This window comes from Diadema antillarum, unplaced genomic scaffold, assembly GCF_040938485.1.
Source record: "Diadema antillarum isolate AM-2024a unplaced genomic scaffold, OU_Dant_1.0 seq00001096_RagTag, whole genome shotgun sequence".
Lineage (NCBI taxonomy): Eukaryota > Metazoa > Echinodermata > Echinoidea > Diadematoida > Diadematidae > Diadema > Diadema antillarum.
In genome coordinates this window covers 1137228-1158244 of record NW_027271913.1, presented here as the reverse complement: position 1 = coordinate 1158244, position 21017 = coordinate 1137228, and the positions used below count along the sequence as shown (strand labels likewise).

The following is a 21017-nucleotide window of genomic DNA, read 5'->3' as shown; positions in this document are numbered from 1 at the left end:
CATCTAGATCTAGGGTCTATACATATCTATACATATCTATATTCTATAATATTAAAATTATAGACCAGATCTAACTTTAGTCTCAGACTAGATTATAGTCTAGGTCTATCTAACTACTTACTAACTTAGATCTAGAGTTTCTAGATCGAGGTCCAGCAAATCTAAATTGTAAGTAATCCTATGAGAATCATGCTGCTAATTCTACAAAAAAAAAACCAACAGCAATTAAAATAGTGTTAACATAAAGTCGTCTAACTTAATTAGATCGGCATTATCGTGAAATAAGTCCCCAGTCCATTCACTGCCGTTTATTTCGTCAGTGCTGTTGCCCGTTACCCTCTCCCATCGACTTTGTATACGGAGCGAGCGCACGAGCGAGGTGAGTGGTGGCTGATTTCACGATTTGGCCCTTAGATCGATCTAGATCTACTAAGGTTTATCCTTACCATTTTTCCGATTCGTCTGAACTCTGACGTTCGTCGTCGATCACGGGTAGATCTACGGAGTATGAGATAGTTGACGTCCTTCAATTCAGCAGTCCAATGCAATTAATGATATCATATTGAAGTCAATTTTAATACCGGTAGACTCTGCGTACTAACCGTACCCATTATGCATACTGTACATGTACATGGCATATTGAGCATGCAGCCGATGCGCTAGCTCATCTCAGGCGGCGCGCGCGCGCGCGTCAGTACAGTTAGAACGACGATAACGCCTTTTCACTTGTCAGGACGCATTGCAAGCGAAATTACGAGAAAGCGTTATGTGGTTGTGCATGAACGATAACCCCTTTATGCTTCTCGTACCATGCTTTAGGCAAGAGAAGCGAAAGAGCGCATTCACGTTAACCCCTTTTTGCTACCACAAAGACGTGCATACGGCACGTTATCGCCTTTTTCTTTTGGGATTTTTTACAAAATTAGATCGAATTTGACATATCTGTTGATATGAAAATGTAGCTCATGCCATCTGCTTTCGAATGACAAATTTTTATTTTCTTGGAAAATTTGAGCCCGAAGGTGCGCTAACCCCTTTTTCCATTGAGCCGACGAAGTTAAGGGTTTTTGTGTTAAATTTGATTTATTTGTGTAAAACACTCGTCCAACACCGAAACATAATAAGATGCATTCTTTTTTTGACTCACAGGGGCAGACGTCTTAGTTGGGTTCGCCGACACAAGCTGCCACTTTCCTACCTTTGGCTACGTGGTCAGTCGAGATAACGGTGAATCGACCACCTCGTGGACGGGCCAGTGCCACCTGTGTGACGGGGAGGAAGTCCTTTACACCACGTGGACCAACACACAGAGTGTCAACACTTGCTCTGAAATCAAGAAAGCTACGCTGTGAGCTTATTCTTCATTTCGTTTCATTTATTTCCACGTAAATAAATAAATAGATAAATAAATAAATAGATAGGTAAATAAATCAATATATGAATAAAAAAATAAACAAGAACAACCAGCAATCAGTAAAGTTAGGGAGTTTGGCTGAAATAAGAAGGACATTTAGAATTTGTTGAAACACAAGATTTGATTTCCTACAAGTAACAAATACGGAAGCTTTTATACACAAAACTTTTTGGCTTTTTATAAAAAGTATTACTGTACTCCTAGCTGCACAGGTTGGTCAGTGACGTAACAAAGAGCGTAGTTAAGCGCACGCATGACCCATCATGCTTTGATCTTTTCATTGTAACTTCAAAGAAGATTTTATATTAGAAGCGTTTACCTGATTATTGTATTTTCTGTATATGGTCCCTAAAGACAAATATAATGCTTTTTTAAAAATGTAAAAATCTGAATAATTTAAAGACGCCCAGATCAGAGAGTCAAGGCAGGACGTACGTTTGGTTTTCATTGTTCTCCATTCATCATTTAACAAACAATATGTTGACGTACTATGCCCAGGATATTATTTGTAGGCCTAAATACGGAAAGAGAACAGGAATTTCACACATGCCATCTAGCCAAATTAACAAATAAATGGATAAATAGTCAGATATAATGGTAAAATACACATGTATCAACGATCAGATGAACATTATGTATAGCTTACTTTGTGTGCTGCTTAATTTACACATATATACTTGCATGTAACATTGCAACTCTTTTCTCTTGTTTTTTCTCTGCATCCGATCAGTGATGGTATATGACAGAGTTGGTTTATTAAACTTTCCATGTGTTTTTACTTGTTTGTTTATTTTAATTTTTTAGAAATATCATTTCGGGGTCATATTTGTGCCTATTTCAACCTATCGTTCGCAAGCCCTGAAATCTGTAGCAATATAGTTCACTTGTTCCAAATGAAAAAGATGAAAGAGGGAATTTATTATCTTTCTGTTGCTCGTCTCACTTTTCTGCAGGGTTGGACAAGACAAGTGGACACGATTCCGGCAGAGCCAGGCTCCCCGCGAGGATATATAACTGTCTAGCCATTTTTCCTCACATCAGTGTATATTAATATACATTTGCAATGATTTTTACAGTTTCATCTGTAATGATCCTCAAACTCACATTATTTTACTTAATATCGAGTAATGATGATGATGATAGAGAGACTCTTATAAAGCACTCATTCTACCTAAAAGGATACTCATGGCGCTATAAACGAGTGCATAATGTATCACTATACAATAGCGTCACAGAAGATAATAAGAACAATAAACAAACAAACAAGCAATATACACGTACACATATACGTACAGGCAAACAATTGTCAATTGTCAAATCAGTGTCTTCCTAGAAAACCATGTATACTAATTCATAGAAAGTACTCGAGCCCTGAGACATGCGATGTAATTCAGTTGAGAATGCATCATTTTAAATGATGTTTATATTTTTCATAACGTTTGGATATCAGCAGCTGACAACTACAGGCTTGCGCAAGATGAACAATGATTTTTTTCTTGCCATGACTGTTTGCCCAGTACTCCTGAAATTTAGTTAGAGTTGTGAATGTCTTCCTTCTTTATCATGTTGTTTTTCTGTGTATGGGGAAAGTGAGTCAGTATACTACAGTCAGTGTTATGAAATAACCAATTTAGTACGGACAAAATGGTAGAAGTGGTTGTCATTCTACACAAGTAGACCGACGCCGGAGAAAATTTACACTTTCACACATGCACTTTTTAAAGATATGTCACAGTAAGACTAAATCACAGTTTGGTTGATATAGGTTGCCCATGTCCTCTTTAAATCACTTAGATCTAATTGTCACGCAGTCACCAATTTATGTGCAAAGAGGAATGAATTTCCGATGTATATCCATGCTCTGTATTTATAAACATATTAAGATTACCGTGTTTTATGGAATGTTACGAAAATATTGGAATTGAATTGGATGTTAAGCTCAGGCGTTTTTATCTTTATTTTTGTACATTTGTATATTTTGACTTTGATTATAACCAGATTTAATTCTACCCGATGTCTTTCAGAAATGATAGATGAAAATAACAGAAATAGTACAAGTAGCTTAAACGGGTACAGTCGCTTGTTTTCAACAATGCTGTTGAGACATTTATACTTAGAAATTTGTTAAATGTCGGTTCCACAATAATCAAAATTAGAACAGGTTGGTTTATGAGACACGCGATGTTGTGTTTCTTCCGCGTGATATTTTTTGATCTCTCTTTTTTTCTCTCTTTTTTCTCTCTCTTTCCCTCTTTCTCTCTCTCTCTCTCCCTCTCTCTCTCTTAGAAATGTTTATTTTCGTTTGTTCTCATCGTATGTGTGGTGCAAGACAGTCTTGATAGTATTCATGGCATTATTTTTACTTGTCACTTGAAAATGATTTCGCAAGAGCCTGTTTCGCTCAGGACATAATTACAAAGTTTAAGTTTTTCTCCATCTCCAGCAGAACCATATAGCACATACATACAGTGTGAATAAAAGAAAAGAGATGTAAACACAAATACACCGGTAAAATATCAAAATGTACGGTACGTTCTACTTTTGGTGGGAATTAAAGGAGTGAACCATATTATTTTAGTGTTCAATAACATCATGGAACAATGAAAGTCTTCCTATGTACTGTCATGGCCTGTGCTAATCTAGTCGTTATTATATTATTCTTCCGATGTTTCCCCTGTGTGATGTGAGCATGTAGTTGGTAAAGTTATAATGAACACTGTTGTTTTGAGCATGAGTTTTGTTGTTGTTTTTTCTGATGACGATGAAAATGAGAGAAAGACCAGGAGAAAGTTTGTTTGTTTGTGTTTCTTTGTAAGTGTTTGTTTGTATGTGTCTGTTCATTCTAAGAAATAATGAAATATCTAAGTCATTAATGGTTAGCACTTGGTGCTGACGTGGGTGTGTACACTTTATATCACGTATATTTTCAAATGCCAATATGATGTCCGCTTAAGAGATAATTTTGTCGGAATGCCGTATCCTTAGCATTAATCAGAATCCAAGATCAGGCTTGGCATAAGGTCATCCAGAAAAAAACATCAACAACCTTGTTTTTATTTCCGCTGGGAGCCGTACGTGGAGGAATCAAGCTTTTAAACGAAAAGGATCCTTCGAAGCTTCATAACTTTAAAAGTCGTATCAAAGACCCTAAAATAAAGCCGGCGAATATTCGTTAAAACATAGGAAGGAAAGCTTGATAAAAACTTATTAGTTGCATAATTATACTTTAAATTTCTCTACAAAGTGCATCTTGTCTGAATTGGTTTTGCCCCAGCAGAGATTCGCCAGGCATGCACTTTTAGTAGAGAAAATACAGTTTGTCTTTAAGAAAATCTATTTTCAGCACGCACCCATCTCATAAATAATAAAGACTTTAATGAAACAAATGAAACAAACTATTCTGATCTCAACACATGAAATACATTCTTTAATCTTTTTCTGCACCCTGTTGAGGTACACCTCTAAAAGAAAGCCAAAAAAAAAAATCGTCTAGATCATTTTATTTATACATTCCACCTGTGACATCATCCTCCTATAAGACTTGAGCTGAACAGTAGGCACAGTCATCTCCCTTACCATTCAATGATACGATACCATCACATGTTCTTTTTTCATTTTCTTTTCTTTATTGAAAATGAGCAAGCTGTGTCAATGCTCCGTACTGTGCTCAAGTTTTTCCCTTTGCACACGAAAACACGCACATTTAATACGTATACTATAAATCATTATATCATATATAAGATTTGTATAAGATTTATCTATATATATATATATATATATATATATATATATTACATATACATGTATATATATATATATATTCATATATATATATATATTAGATATATGCGTATAAAATGTTCTGCTTTACAGCATCAAGCATTTTTTCTTCAATCCTCAACAAACTTTACCCAACGGATGTGTATACCTTACGCAGATTTTCGCTCCCTTTCCGGTCGAGCACTCTTCTGTCGAGGATTTACCCAGTATTCTGTGTGGCGCGATGCATGGGTTTCACGTGGATTATATCCATAAGAACAAACCGATCCCGCCAAGAGCAGTAAAGCATCATAAAAAGGAATGGAAAGGAGAGCCCCCCCTTTTTTTTTTTAACTTTCTCGGAGAGAAAGATTGCGTAAGCCAAAGGGAAAGTGAAGATGATTTATTTGTAATTAGGGAAAAAATCGGTTTCAAATCGAAACACACACACACACACACACACACACACACATATATATATATATATATATATATATATATATATATATATATAATTTCATTCCATGTGTTGGTTCCAGTATAAAGAAAAGATACTAAAACAGATGCATTCCTGAGAAGATAACATTGTGACTCGATGATGCGTTGAAAATGACTAATGATTCATTTATCTCGCCTTTTCAACGTTTATTTATGTATGTTTTACTCATTCCATTGAAATGAATTTTTCACATTTCTCAATGAAAAGTACATCAAATATAGCAAAATAAAATAGAACATGGTATCAAGCTAGGGTGCATGATAAAAATTATATATAATGTTATCATTGCAAACATATCTTAGAACGTAGTGGTCAACCTATGCAAGTTTGAATCTAAGTATAAATTCTAAAGAAATACTACAATACGTGCATGCTACTCTATAACTACATATGAGTGTTCAACCAATCAGCTGTCAATAAAACAGTTGTAACTGAGGTAACAACAGGACTTAACATGCAGTATTTGGGCCTAATTGCTCAATATAACATGAAGTTAGAACACGAGTTCTAAAAACAGTCTCCGTGTGAGATGGTGTTTGTCTCTGTGTGTGTGTTTGTGTGTGTGTGCGTGAAAATGTGCGCGAAATGCAAAAACAAACCAAGTTGGGCTACATAAGCAGATAATGATATGTGATTAAACCAGAACGATAGCAAAACTTTGTAGTCAATGTGTTATGCAACTGTCCGAACAAGCACAAATTACTTGTATCACGGCACCCTGATGTAGAATACTGAAAAATTCCGTTTGTTTGTGTGTTTAATGTTAGAACGATCGTAAAATTTAATGTGTCATAATGTGTTATAAAATCAATGTGTCAATGTGTTATGCAACTGTCCTAACAAAAATAAAAACAACGTGAATCGAATGTGAGAATAATAAAGAAATTCGGGCCCCTCCGATTTCAGTAACATGAATCTTTTATATAATTTTTTTAGTATTTTCCTTCATTCGCAGTGGCTATATTGTAGCTAGGTATGATAGGGCTTAACAAATAACTATAATGAGTTCATATCATGCAGTTGTCATGCTCAAATATCTATTGAGAAACAAAGCTTTTGGTAAGAACAAATTTTTTATGCACTTAAACTATAACGCATTAAATCCCAAGACTGTTGTAAGCTATTTTAAGATATCTAGCCTCATTTCAAATGTATTAAATTGTTTCACAGAAATCCAAAGGAGGGTATAGTATTGGTGGAGATGAGGATAGGAAACAATTTAACTTTTTGAGATACGAAGAAAACATTTCATATGAAATTGTACAGAACATACCATTTTAAAAGGAATTCAAAGTTTCTTTGTTGAAAATCAGTTTAGAAATTGCCGAGACATCCAAACACCAAGTTAGTTTGTTTGTTTTGTTTGTTTGGTTTATTTCTGCATTTTCTTTCTCCGAATGCAATTGCAAATGAAAACAAAATGATACAGATACATACAAATCAATACAAAGAAAAATCATTTGCGTAACAACATTACGTCTGAAGTGACATGATTATGAATCAAAATAACATATTAAGGCATACTGTATCTATTAACAAAGGAGAAATCAATACAGGGGACCGTCATCATAAGCAGAGCTTGACGTGGATGAGGCCCTATCTGAATATGTGATACCAATGTAATACAACACCAATTATATATGTACTCATAAAACTCTTAATCTTAATACACGAAACACATTTTGCTACAGAAAAAAAAAACAGAAAAGAAAAATAGTGACTTGGCGCTTTAAAACAAGAAAAAAAAAAAACCAGCACGCAGCACCATTGACTACTGCATGGTATAGTAGACAATAAAAGTGTAGGTGTGTGCAGGTGACAGTGCAAGAGAGAATAAAGGCTGTAGCATGCCTATTTTGGGGGTAAGGTGTACGCTTTACTGAATGTATGCAATATCATTATCAAAGAAAGGAACGGGAGGGAATGAAAAAAAACCCACTTTGCATGGATCAGGGCTTACTGAGACTTCAGAAAAAAAAAGAAAGAAAAAATACATTGATCAAAGACTACTAACTGGAAACATATTTCAATAATAAATACTTTTTTGAATGAGCTTTGAAGGAAAAAAGTGAAGTACACTGGTTTAATTGATCAGGTAGTTTATTCCAGACATTGGGACCGTAATGTCTAATTGATTTCTGAGCTAAAACCAGCGTAATAAAAGGTGGGTCATTTTACTAAGATCGCCCTGTTTTGGATATCTCAGCCAATTCAAAATCAATATTTATCAAACAAACTTTGAATTCCTTTTGGAATTACATGCTCTTTCGCATTTGATTAGAGGTTTCTCATTATCTCACAAAAAGTTAGGTCTCAGCCAAAACTATACGATCCCTTTCACATGTGTGCACTAATTAACTTGTCAAAATCAGTTATAGTCATAAAGTGCGATCACTGCAACTGGACTTACCGCAGAGAATGCCACTCTTTCAAATGAGCTGATGAAGTGTCGAAGGTCGGAATAGCAACCTTTCTCGGAATTAAAACATTAGGGCCAGACGCAGTGACTTAATGTTGTGGCTAAATTGAACATTCCGTGGACAACGGATGAATAAAAACTTACATTACTAAATTCATTAAATTTTCATTGGAATTTGTATACATTGGCTCGATACTAACTTTGTTATTTTGGTGGTCCGTTCGGGACACAACATTCATATTTTTTTTTTAGCCAGAAAAAAACAACAACAACAACGAATGACAAAATCCTTAAATAGGACATTGAAATTATTCAATAAACACATACAACTATGTGGAAATTGTCAGGGATGATGAAGTGCTTCGAATACCACTTACTGTGACTTAGAAGTAAGGGAGAAAACATAAAAAATGGAATAATGTACAGCAAAACATTGAAAAAACACAAATCATGATAACTACATGACTGTGACGAATTTCACTCTACTATATTCAATATTAAATTGAAAAAAAAAACACGTTTTTTCACGACACCACATATTCATGAAAATGACTATATTCAACGTAGAGGTTATACTTCTATTTTCAGATAGATAAAATTTGACCGTGAGAAAAACAATCTATCAAAATTAAGCCGGAAATAATATAGACTGCGTTTAATTGCCGTGAAGACGAGCAGCAATCTAGCATCCCTGGTCACGGCCACTAGTTGAAATGCATGCAGTCATCAAACACTGACCTGCTATCTATTCTCCCCTTTTCGGGATGAGCAAAATGGCATGGAAACGATGTACACACTCACAATTTTTGTGGTCCGATTGTGCCACTAAAGCATATCATTTCTGAAATAATGGTGGCCCGATGTCTATTTCTGATGGCCCCGGACCACCGTTAATGTCAAGCCTGGTTTCATATCCGTATCATATCATATCATATCATATCATATCATATCATATCATATCATATCATATCATATCATATCATATCGCATCGTCAAAATGTTCACATATTACAACCGTTTTGATGAAGTTACATTGGTTGCCAGTAAGGCAGAGAATTGCATTTAAGATTTTGTTACTTATTTATAGAGTACTGAATGGCCAAGCACCTGGTTATTCATCAGAATTAATATTAATGAAATCATATCCATATTCACATAATTTAAGAAGTACACAGGATAAGTTGCTTCTAAAGCAACCTAACTCAAAAATAAAAGTAACTTTGGGGGATTGTGCCTTCAGTTGTGCTGCTCCAAAAGTTTGGAATAAATTACCTGAGAAAATGAGGAAGGCCCCATCACTTGCTGTCTTCAAATCTTTGTTAAAGACTAACCTTTTTTTCAGAAGCCTTTGATTAATTTGTTACTTATTTTGTGTGTGTCTAATCAGTAACAATGTTAGGAACTACGTTATATCACAGCGCAGTAGAGTATATTTATATAGTAGCTGCGCCATACAAATTTCTCTAATTATTATCATTATTATTATAAATAGAAGATTTCCACGTAGGCATTATAAATCCATTCTCGAAGCAATTATTCATCAGAGAGAATATACTCGTTTATAGCTATGTTGATAAAGACAATAGAATTATCACTTGTATATTATATTATACTGTTCGGCATTTGTTTCATTTATTTGGACATCAGTTTAGACAGTAACCAACAACTTTGTCACAATTCTTTTTGTTGGTCTTTGCTTCCACAGTGTATTTGATTTCTAAACACAATAATGTGCATTCCTCTATCTATAAGCCCCCCTTGTCGGTGTCACAAGAGAAATGTATTTGGTTTTTTTGTTTCTATTTTATTAGAATATATACCAGTGAATAGAGTAGGAACAGTTGCCATTGCTGGTGTAGTATAAGTGCGTTGAAATGTGATGAAGCGCGATTTGTGTTGTAACAAAATGACGAGTGTGTTTTTTTTATAACCCACTGCAGAAAGCTGTGTGGGGAATGCGATGAGACAAAAGCGATGCGACAAAAGGGTGGAATTTCCACAGGTGCCAGATTCCGCGGGCGAGCCGTCCAGGGTTTCTATGTAGTACATTGTGTAGTTTTGTACATGATAGGGTAAGAACATTTTAAGTGTGTGACAGACTGAGCAGGGATGTGGTCGAAGGAGGAGTCGTAGCAGAACCTCGCCAGTTATTAATCCTTTTAAGCCAGTCTGGACCACTTGAAGCCAGGGTTCTTTTTCCTCTCCACGGAGAAGAATACTATCCATACAATCAGCAGTAAGTACTCTCGGTTATTTGTGTATTTCTTTGTTTTTTATATACAGGAACAATAATGATGTGACATGAAACGCATTATTTGTCATGTATGCCGTGTGATATTGAATATCACTAACGTGATGGTGAAAACAGTGTTATAACAACATGATATTATTGAAGTTAGGTATGAATAAGACTGATACATTGATGTGTACTGTTTAGAGTACATGTTACATCGTGCTATTATACAAAATTGAGTATTTAAGCATCAAGATTTATGTACAAAAAAGTCAGCTGCCCGTAGTATGTAAGGTTTCGTAACACTGCTTTGATAATTTAGATGGCAACTGGGTTTCGGGACTTCGCCCCAAAGTCGGCAATGCCATTCCAGATGCGGTGAAGGTTGCTGTCAACTACGATACCGGCCAGTGGAAAACCAGTTCACTGGATGTGCTGAACGTTGGCAAAATTACGCTCTTCAATCCGCCTGTCGACACTTCTGTATGCTTTTTCGCGTCCAGCAACATCGGTGATGTACACTGACAATTGAACACTGGATATTTCATGTACGGTACTAGGAACAGTGGCCAAACAAGTTAACTGGCGATGTTATACGCCCGATTATATTTGGGTTGGCTCATCACGTTGCAATTTGGAGAGGAGTGAGATGTTCATTAGTGCCTATGATACACGTCAACAATATATTTTTTTTTTCATCATATATGGTGCGACCGTGAGGTGTTCTTTTTTTGTGTGCGTGCATGACTGACAAGATAAAGGGATAAGAAGCCCGAATGATTATTAGCTCAGCAAGAGCTTGTTGAGTTTATGTCCCTTTCACGTGCACGCCTTCCTATGGCGAATTGTGAGTGATGTACCTGGAAGTTTGTTTGAGGAACCGTGTATAGTGAGTTCGAGCATTTGATGCTCCATTGTGATGCTCTTTTCGTAGCATTTGGAGAAGGTTGAGTGAATATATATATATATTTTTGTTGTTCGATAACATAGATAACTTAGAAGTTAAACACTTAATGATATATCAGTAGGAGGATATTTAGTCGCTTCATGTGTACCACTAGGACCATATAAGTGGGGGTGGTATATAGATGTTAATGGAGTAACGATTACCGGCCGTGTGTATAGTTACAATTATAATTTCTACCCCCTTCTTTTTTGAGGAAGTGTTACAAGTGTTATCGAATCGTGTAAAACATGAGTATACTAGCCCATGTTAGTTAGCTAGGTCCCATACTCGCCCTAAGTGAAAGGTGAGTTGCAGAAGTGGTGTAACAACGTACTGCAACAGTTGTAACAGTAGTAAGGGCGACGGAGTGGTTATTGATGTAAAGATATCACGGCAGGTTCATATCAGGAACCTGAGATATCCCATAAGGTACTTGTGTATGGATTTGAGTATCAAAATTCGTGTACACGAATGTGCAACTCAGTTGATGAGATATACGTTAACGATATTTTGAAGTTGTGAAGTCCTGAGGGTTGTTGTGTTCGAATAAACACTACAGATTGGTTGAGATATTAGATCAGTAAGTGGCATGTGTGATTATATCCGACTCTGGTTTAACCCATGTGACAATTACTGGGGGCACGTCCGGGAGAAAGTGTAGCATGCCATTTACTGTCGCATGGGTGTGATATAGAACCCGAGAGTCGTTTTTTTTTTCTTTCTAGTAGGGGGAACAGTAACTTGGCTTCACTTTGAAAAAAAAAAAAAACCAGGACAAAACAACGAATAAAGTATCAAAATGGATGTAACCAAGCTCGCGGAAACTGGTGAGAAATTAGGATTTAGTGGATCTGAATTAAGAGCGTTTGTCAAAGAACAACAAGACATAGCGAGAGACGAGCGAGCAGAACAATTAGAAATAAAACGAGCTGAAAAGGCAACTGCCGAGTTAAGGTTGAAAATTGTAGAAACTCAAGAAAATGCAAATGCATCCACTTCCACCCCGGAAGTGAACAGGCCGAAGGCTAGGACCCCTAAGCTGCCACCATTCTACGCAGAGAAAGACGATCTAGATGCATATTTACAACGCTATGAAAGGTATGCGCGGAGCCAAGAGTGGCCCCAAGAAGAGTGGGCTATAAATCTGAGCGCGTTGTTAACTGGTAGTGCGCTGGAAGTGTATGCACGATTGTCGGCGGCAGATGCAGACAACTATAAGGTGCTCAAAGCCGCGCTATTAAAGCGATTCCAGTTAACCGCAGAGTCTTTCCGTCAAAAATTCCTCACTTGTAGACCAGAAAATGGTGAGTCAGGGCATCAATACGCTACCCGCCTTGAAAGTTACTTAGAGAGATGGATTGAATTATCAGGGACTGCCGTCACGTTTGATGGGCTGAAAGATCTACTCCTTCGGGGACAATTTGTAGAAGGCTGCCCACGAGAACTAGCTTTATTTGTGAAAGAACGGCAGCCATGCACGCTAGATGAAGCTACTTCTATTGCTGAACAGTATCTGGAGGCGAGGGGCGGTACCTTCAAGCCTTCCCCTGCTCCGCGAGCTAACGCTCCTAGAATGCTACCTGGAGAGACGAAGAGGGCTCCAGGTAAGACAAATGCTAACGCGCGATCACCGTTTCCCCCTCAGACGCAGAACCAGCGACAGTGCTTTTTGTGTGGTAGGCCAGGTCACCTCGCTAGAGACTGTCCAAAGCCAGGAAACACTCAATCCCCACCAACATGTTTTGTGTGTAAGAAACCGGGACATTATGCAAGGGACTGTAGATTAAATCCCAAGAATGTCGCAGGGATGGTCGCCCATGGTATGTGGTCTGAGATACCCCGTGAAGAATCTAACTCCTTTCCGGGTGAGTATTACTCTTCACCCCCCTTCAACCCCAACGACAACTTACAGGGAATGATGAGCGGAGACCCTACTGTAAGTAACGCCGTCATCCCTCCAGAGGTAAGTTCCTCAAATAGAGTAGAAGCTTCATGCATGGTAGTAAAACTCCCACCGAGCGCTCCGCAAGCATGTTGTATGGGCCCATGTGGCGACCGGGTGCAATTGCCGTGTGGACATTCACTGCCCATGTTGAGTGCGGCGTGTAGTGAAAACGTCGTGAGAAAGATGCCGGTGGTGATTGGTGCCGTGGGAGGTAAACAAGCCACAGTTTTGCGGGACAGTGGGTGCAGCAGTGCAGTGATAAGAGAGGATCTCGTTGATAAGTCTCAGTTGACAGGTGAGGAAAATACGTGTGTTCTGATAGATGGCACAGTAAGGAAGCTACCTATAGCTATGATCAATGTTGACACACCATATTTCACTGGCAGTATCGAAGCTTTATGCATGAAGACACCATTGTATGATTTGATCCTAGGCAATCTGGAAGGTGTACGAGCACCAGGCGATCCGGACCAAAACTGGACCTTGTCTATCAACCCGGCTGGAGCCGTGGAAACTAGAGGTCAGAAGAAACAGTTGGGTAAGCCATTCCGTCCGCTGAAGGTACCTGCACCCCTCGAGGAAACTGTCACACCAGCATTGTTGAAACAAGCCCAAGCAGATGATGACAGTCTTCGAAAGCTCAGGGAATTAGGGAAATCACAAACAGAAAAGGTGAGTGACCACTGTGCAGTATCATCTTTCTTCTATGAAAATGGCATCCTGTACAGAAAATTTCATTCACCCAAAGTCGAGTCAGATACTCTTTTCACACAAGTCGTAGTCCCAAAGCCCTATCGTGCCCAAGTCATGAGAGCGGCTCATGGAACCCTGCTTGGAGGACACCAAGGCGCAAAGAAGACCCTAGACAAAATACTCTCGAACTTCTTCTGGCCAGGAATTACTGGAGATGTTTCGCGATATTGTAGGTCATGCGATGTTTGTCAACGCACACTTCACAAGGGTAGGGTTCCAAAAGCCCCTCTAGGAAGAATGCCCCTCATTGAAGTACCCTTTGAGCGCATTGCTGTCGATATCGTGGGCCCAATACACCCGATGACTGAGCGCAAGAATAGGTATATACTCACCATCATTGACTATGCGACGCGATACCCCGAGGCCATTCCACTGCCTAGCATAGAAACAGAAAGAGTTGCTGAGGCCCTTGTCAGTGTTTTCACTAGAGTAGGGATTCCTAAAGAGATGCTAACAGATCAGGGTTCGCAGTTTACCTTTGAGGTAATGAAGCAGGTAAGTAATCTCCTGTCTGTAAGGCAAATTACCACTTCACCCTACCATCCCGCCGCAAACGGCCTAGTGGAGCGGTTTAATGGAACCCTAAAACAGATGCTCAAGCGTATGTGTTCAGAACGACCCGTTGACTGGGATAGATATGTTGAGCCACTCCTCTTTGCCATTAGAGAATCACCTCAGGATAGCTTAGGCTTCTCTCCCTTTGAACTCTTATATGGTAGGAAGGTGAGGGGCCCAATGACCATCCTTCGAGAACTCTGGACGGGGAACATAGAGACAGGTGAGACCAAAACAACATGCCAATACATGTTCGACCTGCGAAACAGACTCGAAGAGACATGTCATGCAGCCCGAGATCAACTTGAAAGGTCAGCATCTAGGTATAAACGCTACTACGACAGAAAGTCTCGACAGAGACAGCTGGAAGTGGGGGACTTAGTCCTCCTTCTTCTCCCCACGGACAGGAACAAGTTGCTCCTCCAGTGGAAGGGTCCGTTTGCCGTAACAGCCAAGGTGAGTGACACAGACTATCGAATAGATGTAAAGGGCAAGTCAAAAGTGTTCCATATCAACCTGCTCAAGAAGTATAACGAGAGAGAAAGTTCCCTTCTCATTTCAGATCCCTCAGCTGACGTAGCGTGCACAGCGATTCTTGAACCAGATGACAACGAGACGACCAGCCCCAACCTCCTTCCGGAGATGTCAAACTCATCCCTACTCCAGCCCTACCCAATGGAGGCCAAAGAATCACTGGGTGATGTGGACGAAAACAACGACCTGACCCCGAGTCAACAAGCACAGGTAGGTGAACTCATGGGAAAGTATGAGGATATTTTCACTGATATTCCTGGCCATACCTCCCTTGGTGAACATGGCATCGAACTCACCGTAAAGGAGATCCCAAGATCAAAACCCTATCCAATTCCCCATGCCTTAAGAGAGACGGTTCAAGAAGAGGTGAGGACAATGCTGTCACTAGGGGTTATTGAACGTTCAAATAGTCCGACCGCCTCGCCTATTGTTTTGGTGAAAAAACCAGACGGAAGCAACCGCTTCTGTGTGGATTTCCGACGACTTAACAAGGTGACTAAGTTCGACTCAGAGCCAATACCAGATCAAGAAGAGCTGTTCACTAGGCTAGCATCCGACAAATTCTTCACCAAAATCGACCTTAGCAAAGGTTACTGGCAGGTCCCAATGTCTGAGAAATCTAAAGAGCTAACAGCATTCATAACACCTGATGGTTTGTATCATTTTAAGGTAATGCCGTTCGGCCTAGTGAACGCGCCGGCCACCTTCAGCCGGCTGATGAGAACCCTTCTCAGTGGACTGAAGGGAGTTGTCAACTACATTGATGACATCCTTGTACATTCGGACACATGGGAACAGCACCTCGACACCCTGGGCCTACTGTTCCAGAGGCTGAGGGACGCGAACCTCACCGCAAGGCCAAGTAAGTGTTCAGTAGGTCATTCTCAGGTCGAGTTCCTCGGTCACGTGGTTGGACTCGGCCAGGTCTCACCTCGACCAGGAAAGGTGGAGTCGATCATGAAGGTAAGTCGACCAGAGACCAAGAAACAACTCAGATCTTTGTTGGGAATGACGAACTACTACCGTAAGTTCATCCCGAATTATGCAGCCATCGCGGCACCCCTCACAGACAAAACAAAAAAGGCGGAACCAAACAAACTGGAATGGGGGGTCCCTCAGGAGGTTGCGTTCAACACTCTCAAAAACAAACTTGACAATGCACCTATCCTCCACCTGCCTGACCTAAGCCTTCCGTTTGTGTTGAGAACAGACGCCTCAGAGATCGGTGTGGGCGCGGTCCTACTCCAAGCCCACGGGGATACGAAGTTCCCAGTAGCCTACATTAGCAGGAAACTCCTACCAAGGGAGAGAAACTATTCGACCATCGAGCGCGAATGTCTAGCGATTGTGTGGGCCGTTAGAAAACTTGAACCATATCTCTACGGCAAGGAGTTCGTGCTAGAAACTGATCATCACCCTCTCACGTACATGCAAAGTGCAAAGGTGATCAATGGACGAATCATGCGATGGGCGCTTGCCCTACAACCATATAGGTTTAAGATGGAGGCGATCAAGGGTACCGACAATGTCGGAGCAGATCTCCTGAGCCGCATGTAGTCAGTGAAAAGAAAACAAAAAGTGGAAGTGTAAATACATTTCTTGAAGGGGGAGTAAAATGTCACAAGAGAAATGTATTTGGTTTTTTTGTTTCTATTTTATTAGAATATATACCAGTGAATAGAGTAGGAACAGTTGCCATTGCTGGTGTAGTATAAGTGCGTTGAAATGTGATGAAGCGCGATTTGTGTTGTAACAAAATGACGAGTGTGTTTTTTTTATAACCCACTGCAGAAAGCTGTGTGGGGAATGCGATGAGACAAAAGCGATGCGACAAAAGGGTGGAATTTCCACAGGTGCCAGATTCCGCGGGCGAGCCGTCCAGGGTTTCTATGTAGTACATTGTGTAGTTTTGTACATGATAGGGTAAGAACATTTTAAGTGTGTGACAGACTGAGCAGGGATGTGGTCGAAGGAGGAGTCGTAGCAGAACCTCGCCAGTTATTAATCCTTTTAAGCCAGTCTGGACCACTTGAAGCCAGGGTTCTTTTTCCTCTCCACGGAGAAGAATACTATCCATACAATCAGCAGTAAGTACTCTCGGTTATTTGTGTATTTCTTTGTTTTTTATATACAGGAACAATAATGATGTGACATGAAACGCATTATTTGTCATGTATGCCGTGTGATATTGAATATCACTAACGTGATGGTGAAAACAGTGTTATAACAACATGATATTATTGAAGTTAGGTATGAATAAGACTGATACATTGATGTGTACTGTTTAGAGTACATGTTACATCGTGCTATTATACAAAATTGAGTATTTAAGCATCAAGATTTATGTACAAAAAAGTCAGCTGCCCGTAGTATGTAAGGTTTCGTAACACTGCTTTGATAATTTAGATGGCAACTGGGTTTCGGGACTTCGCCCCAAAGTCGGCAATGCCATTCCAGATGCGGTGAAGGTTGCTGTCAACTACGATACCGGCCAGTGGAAAACCAGTTCACTGGATGTGCTGAACGTTGGCAAAATTACGCTCTTCAATCCGCCTGTCGACACTTCTGTATGCTTTTTCGCGTCCAGCAACATCGGTGATGTACACTGACAATTGAACACTGGATATTTCATGTACGGTACTAGGAACAGTGGCCAAACAAGTTAACTGGCGATGTTATACGCCCGATTATATTTGGGTTGGCTCATCACGTTGCAATTTGGAGAGGAGTGAGATGTTCATTAGTGCCTATGATACACGTCAACAATATATTTTTTTTTTCATCATATATGGTGCGACCGTGAGGTGTTCTTTTTTTGTGTGCGTGCATGACTGACAAGATAAAGGGATAAGAAGCCCGAATGATTATTAGCTCAGCAAGAGCTTGTTGAGTTTATGTCCCTTTCACGTGCACGCCTTCCTATGGCGAATTGTGAGTGATGTACCTGGAAGTTTGTTTGAGGAACCGTGTATAGTGAGTTCGAGCATTTGATGCTCCATTGTGATGCTCTTTTCGTAGCATTTGGAGAAGGTTGAGTGAATATATATATATTTTTGTTGTTCGATAACATAGATAACTTAGAAGTTAAACACTTAATGATATATCAGTAGGAGGATATTTAGTCGCTTCATGTGTACCACTAGGACCATATAAGTGGGGGTGGTATATAGATGTTAATGGAGTAACGATTACCGGCCGTGTGTATAGTTACAATTATAATTTCTACCCCCTTCTTTTTTGAGGAAGTGTTACAAGTGTTATCGAATCGTGTAAAACATGAGTATACTAGCCCATGTTAGTTAGCTAGGTCCCATACTCGCCCTAAGTGAAAGGTGAGTTGCAGAAGTGGTGTAACAACGTACTGCAACAGTTGTAACAGTAGTAAGGGCGACGGAGTGGTTATTGATGTAAAGATATCACGGCAGGTTCATATCAGGAACCTGAGATATCCCATAAGGTACTTGTGTATGGATTTGAGTATCAAAATTCGTGTACACGAATGTGCAACTCAGTTGATGAGATATACGTTAACGATATTTTGAAGTTGTGAAGTCCTGAGGGTTGTTGTGTTCGAATAAACACTACAGATTGGTTGAGATATTAGATCAGTAAGTGGCATGTGTGATTATATCCGACTCTGGTTTAACCCATGTGACAGTCGGTATTTTGAATGGTAAGAAGATAAGGGAATTGTCAAAGTACACCAAATATTTCAGGGAGATCAGGAGGTTTTTACAAGTCACAGGGACTGATTGCCCTTTGTTAATGACTTGTTGATTTGATTATTTACAGCAGTATGTCCTGGTAGCTGTTATCCGAGAAGCAAATGTAACAAAAGCAAAGAAATAAAAGCAACGAAAGACCGTTTGTCGAAATCTAACCTTCCAGCTGCCCCACTCCCTGGAATGTTCAAGGGGAGATCGGTAACATTCTTTGGCTTTGTAACACCATCCAGCCGCTGTGAAGCTTCGCACATTAACGACGCGTTCCGAAACTTTTGTCTTTCCCTAGTTTCAGATGATAATTCTACAGATAATACAATATCCATTACAAGGGACTGGTAGATGCTCTCTACGACACATGATAAGATGATTTCTCGATTGACGAAATTATTTACATCAATTTTTACGTGACCTTTCTCACCGGGTTCACCGGATTGAGTGAAGAGGGTATCATTAAGCAGCAGGCTAAAGGAGAACCACGTGATGTTAGGCTTTGGTTGTGATGTCACCGGACACGTAACAGACACAATTAAACTGTTATTGATATAGGCACACACCTGCGATTCCTGAATAAGTGGTGGACAAGGGAAAGATTCTTGGATAAGATCTGTCACAAGACGCCCTTCGTTAATCTCTGGAGCAGCGCAGACGCCATTTTGAAAAATCAAATGATCATCAATCCCGAGAAGCCAACGTTGGTCACAATCACAGACGAGTGGGTTATCGTCTGCGTTCAATGTAAGATAAAACAACGGCATATTCCCAACACTTGTTGGGACGATGTCCTGACTCAGATATCGTAGATTGTTACTTCTTAAGTCCAAATATTCAAGGCGCGAAAATATGCTAAAATGTGTATCATAATGTTTGACCCTTAATGAACCTATTTCGTTACCCGTCAGGATGAGTGTTTCAAGGGGATGGCTGTTGACAATTCTTGAACATCTGGAAACAAAAGAAATGCGATTGTAGGATAAGTCAAGTTGGCGAAGGTGTCGGTAAAAATACAAGATTCGATCGCAGGCAAAGTTCGTCAGCAAATTCCCGTTGAGGTTCAGAATGAAAACATTTGGAGCAAAGACCGGTGGAATATTCTTTAGTCTACTCAATGAGTACTCTAGATTTTCGAGGTTTGTTGCATGTAAAATTTTGTCCTCCTCTGGAAACGAAAAGTCTGAAGTTAATGTTATTTTTTTCAAGGTGACATATGTGACAAGTCCGCCGCCTAATATTTGTTTAAGTATGCTGTCCTCGACGATCACTTCTGTCAACGAAAGTTCGAACAAGTGAGGTATCTTACAGTGAGTCTCATTGAATTCTGTGACAGACCCTCCAGTAATTCTTAGAGACGATTTTGGCACCAATGCAGCGAAATCACTGCAGGTGAGCTCCATAGACGGCGGCAGTGAGAGTTCTACGATCTCTTCTCGTTTCAGGAAATGCAATTTTTTGGGTGAAAGATGTGCTGCTCTGTTACAGTCGAGGCAGACTTTGCTTAATGGCAACGTTTCTAGTACGTCTGGGTCAATATTATCGATATGCATGTCGCATAGATTGAAATTACGAAGATCTGGACAAAGTTGGGAAAGATTTCGGGGGATCTGCTGGAGACTGCTGCCACTCAGATCAAGCGTTGTCAAAAGAGGAAGTCTAAACTCAAATTCTGAAATACGGGTGTTCTGGAGGTTCAGTTCAGCAACCTGTACAGTAAGTAAAAAGGCCGAGGAATCGATATAAATAAGGGGATTGTTGCTGAGATCTATAAGTCCTAGTCGAGGTGAGAAGGGGAATGCGTAAACTGCTGAAATGCGGTTGTAAGCTAGAACCAATACTTCAAGGCTATACACTATACCAAAGGTGTTCCAATCAACAAATGCCAATTTATTCCGACTAACATACAGTCTCAGGAGGAACCGTGTATCCGTAAACGGGAACCAACGCTGTAAATTATTGTCGGAAAAATGAAGGGCCTCTATCCGAGGAGGAAAACTTACTTCTGCGTCGGTGGACATTATTTTGTTCTGTTGTAAGTCAATAGTACGCATATTCGGAGTCTGAAAGTGCCCAGTTAGAATTGATATTCTATTTTCTGCTAGGGTTATGTATTCTAGTTTGGGGAGATTTTCAAACATCGAAGCATGTACTGATGTAATTTCGTTTCCTACCAGATCGATGTTCCTGAGCATTTTCAGTCCAGCGACAAGAGGAACAACGCGAAGTTTGCTGTCCGCTACCCGA

The 21017-nt window shown here is 39.7% G+C and overlaps 2 protein-coding genes across 2 annotated transcripts in view; both read left to right on the top strand.

Moving 5' to 3' along the window:
• LOC139743544 (fibropellin-3-like) overlaps positions 1-2428 on the top strand; it is a 56899-nt gene extending 54471 nt beyond the window's left edge. The window contains exons 12-13 of the mRNA XM_071654023.1: positions 1150-1348; positions 2368-2428. Coding sequence (XP_071510124.1) covers positions 1150-1348; positions 2368-2428 — 260 coding nt within the window. The remainder of the gene's footprint in view (positions 1-1149; positions 1349-2367) is intronic.
• A 9641-nt stretch (positions 2429-12069) lies between these two features.
• On the top strand, positions 12070-16614 carry LOC139743543 (uncharacterized). The gene has a single exon (XM_071654022.1). It carries the CDS (start codon positions 12070-12072, stop codon positions 16612-16614), a length of 4545 nt encoding a protein of 1514 aa, XP_071510123.1.
• The last annotated feature ends 4403 nt before the right edge of the window (positions 16615-21017 follow it).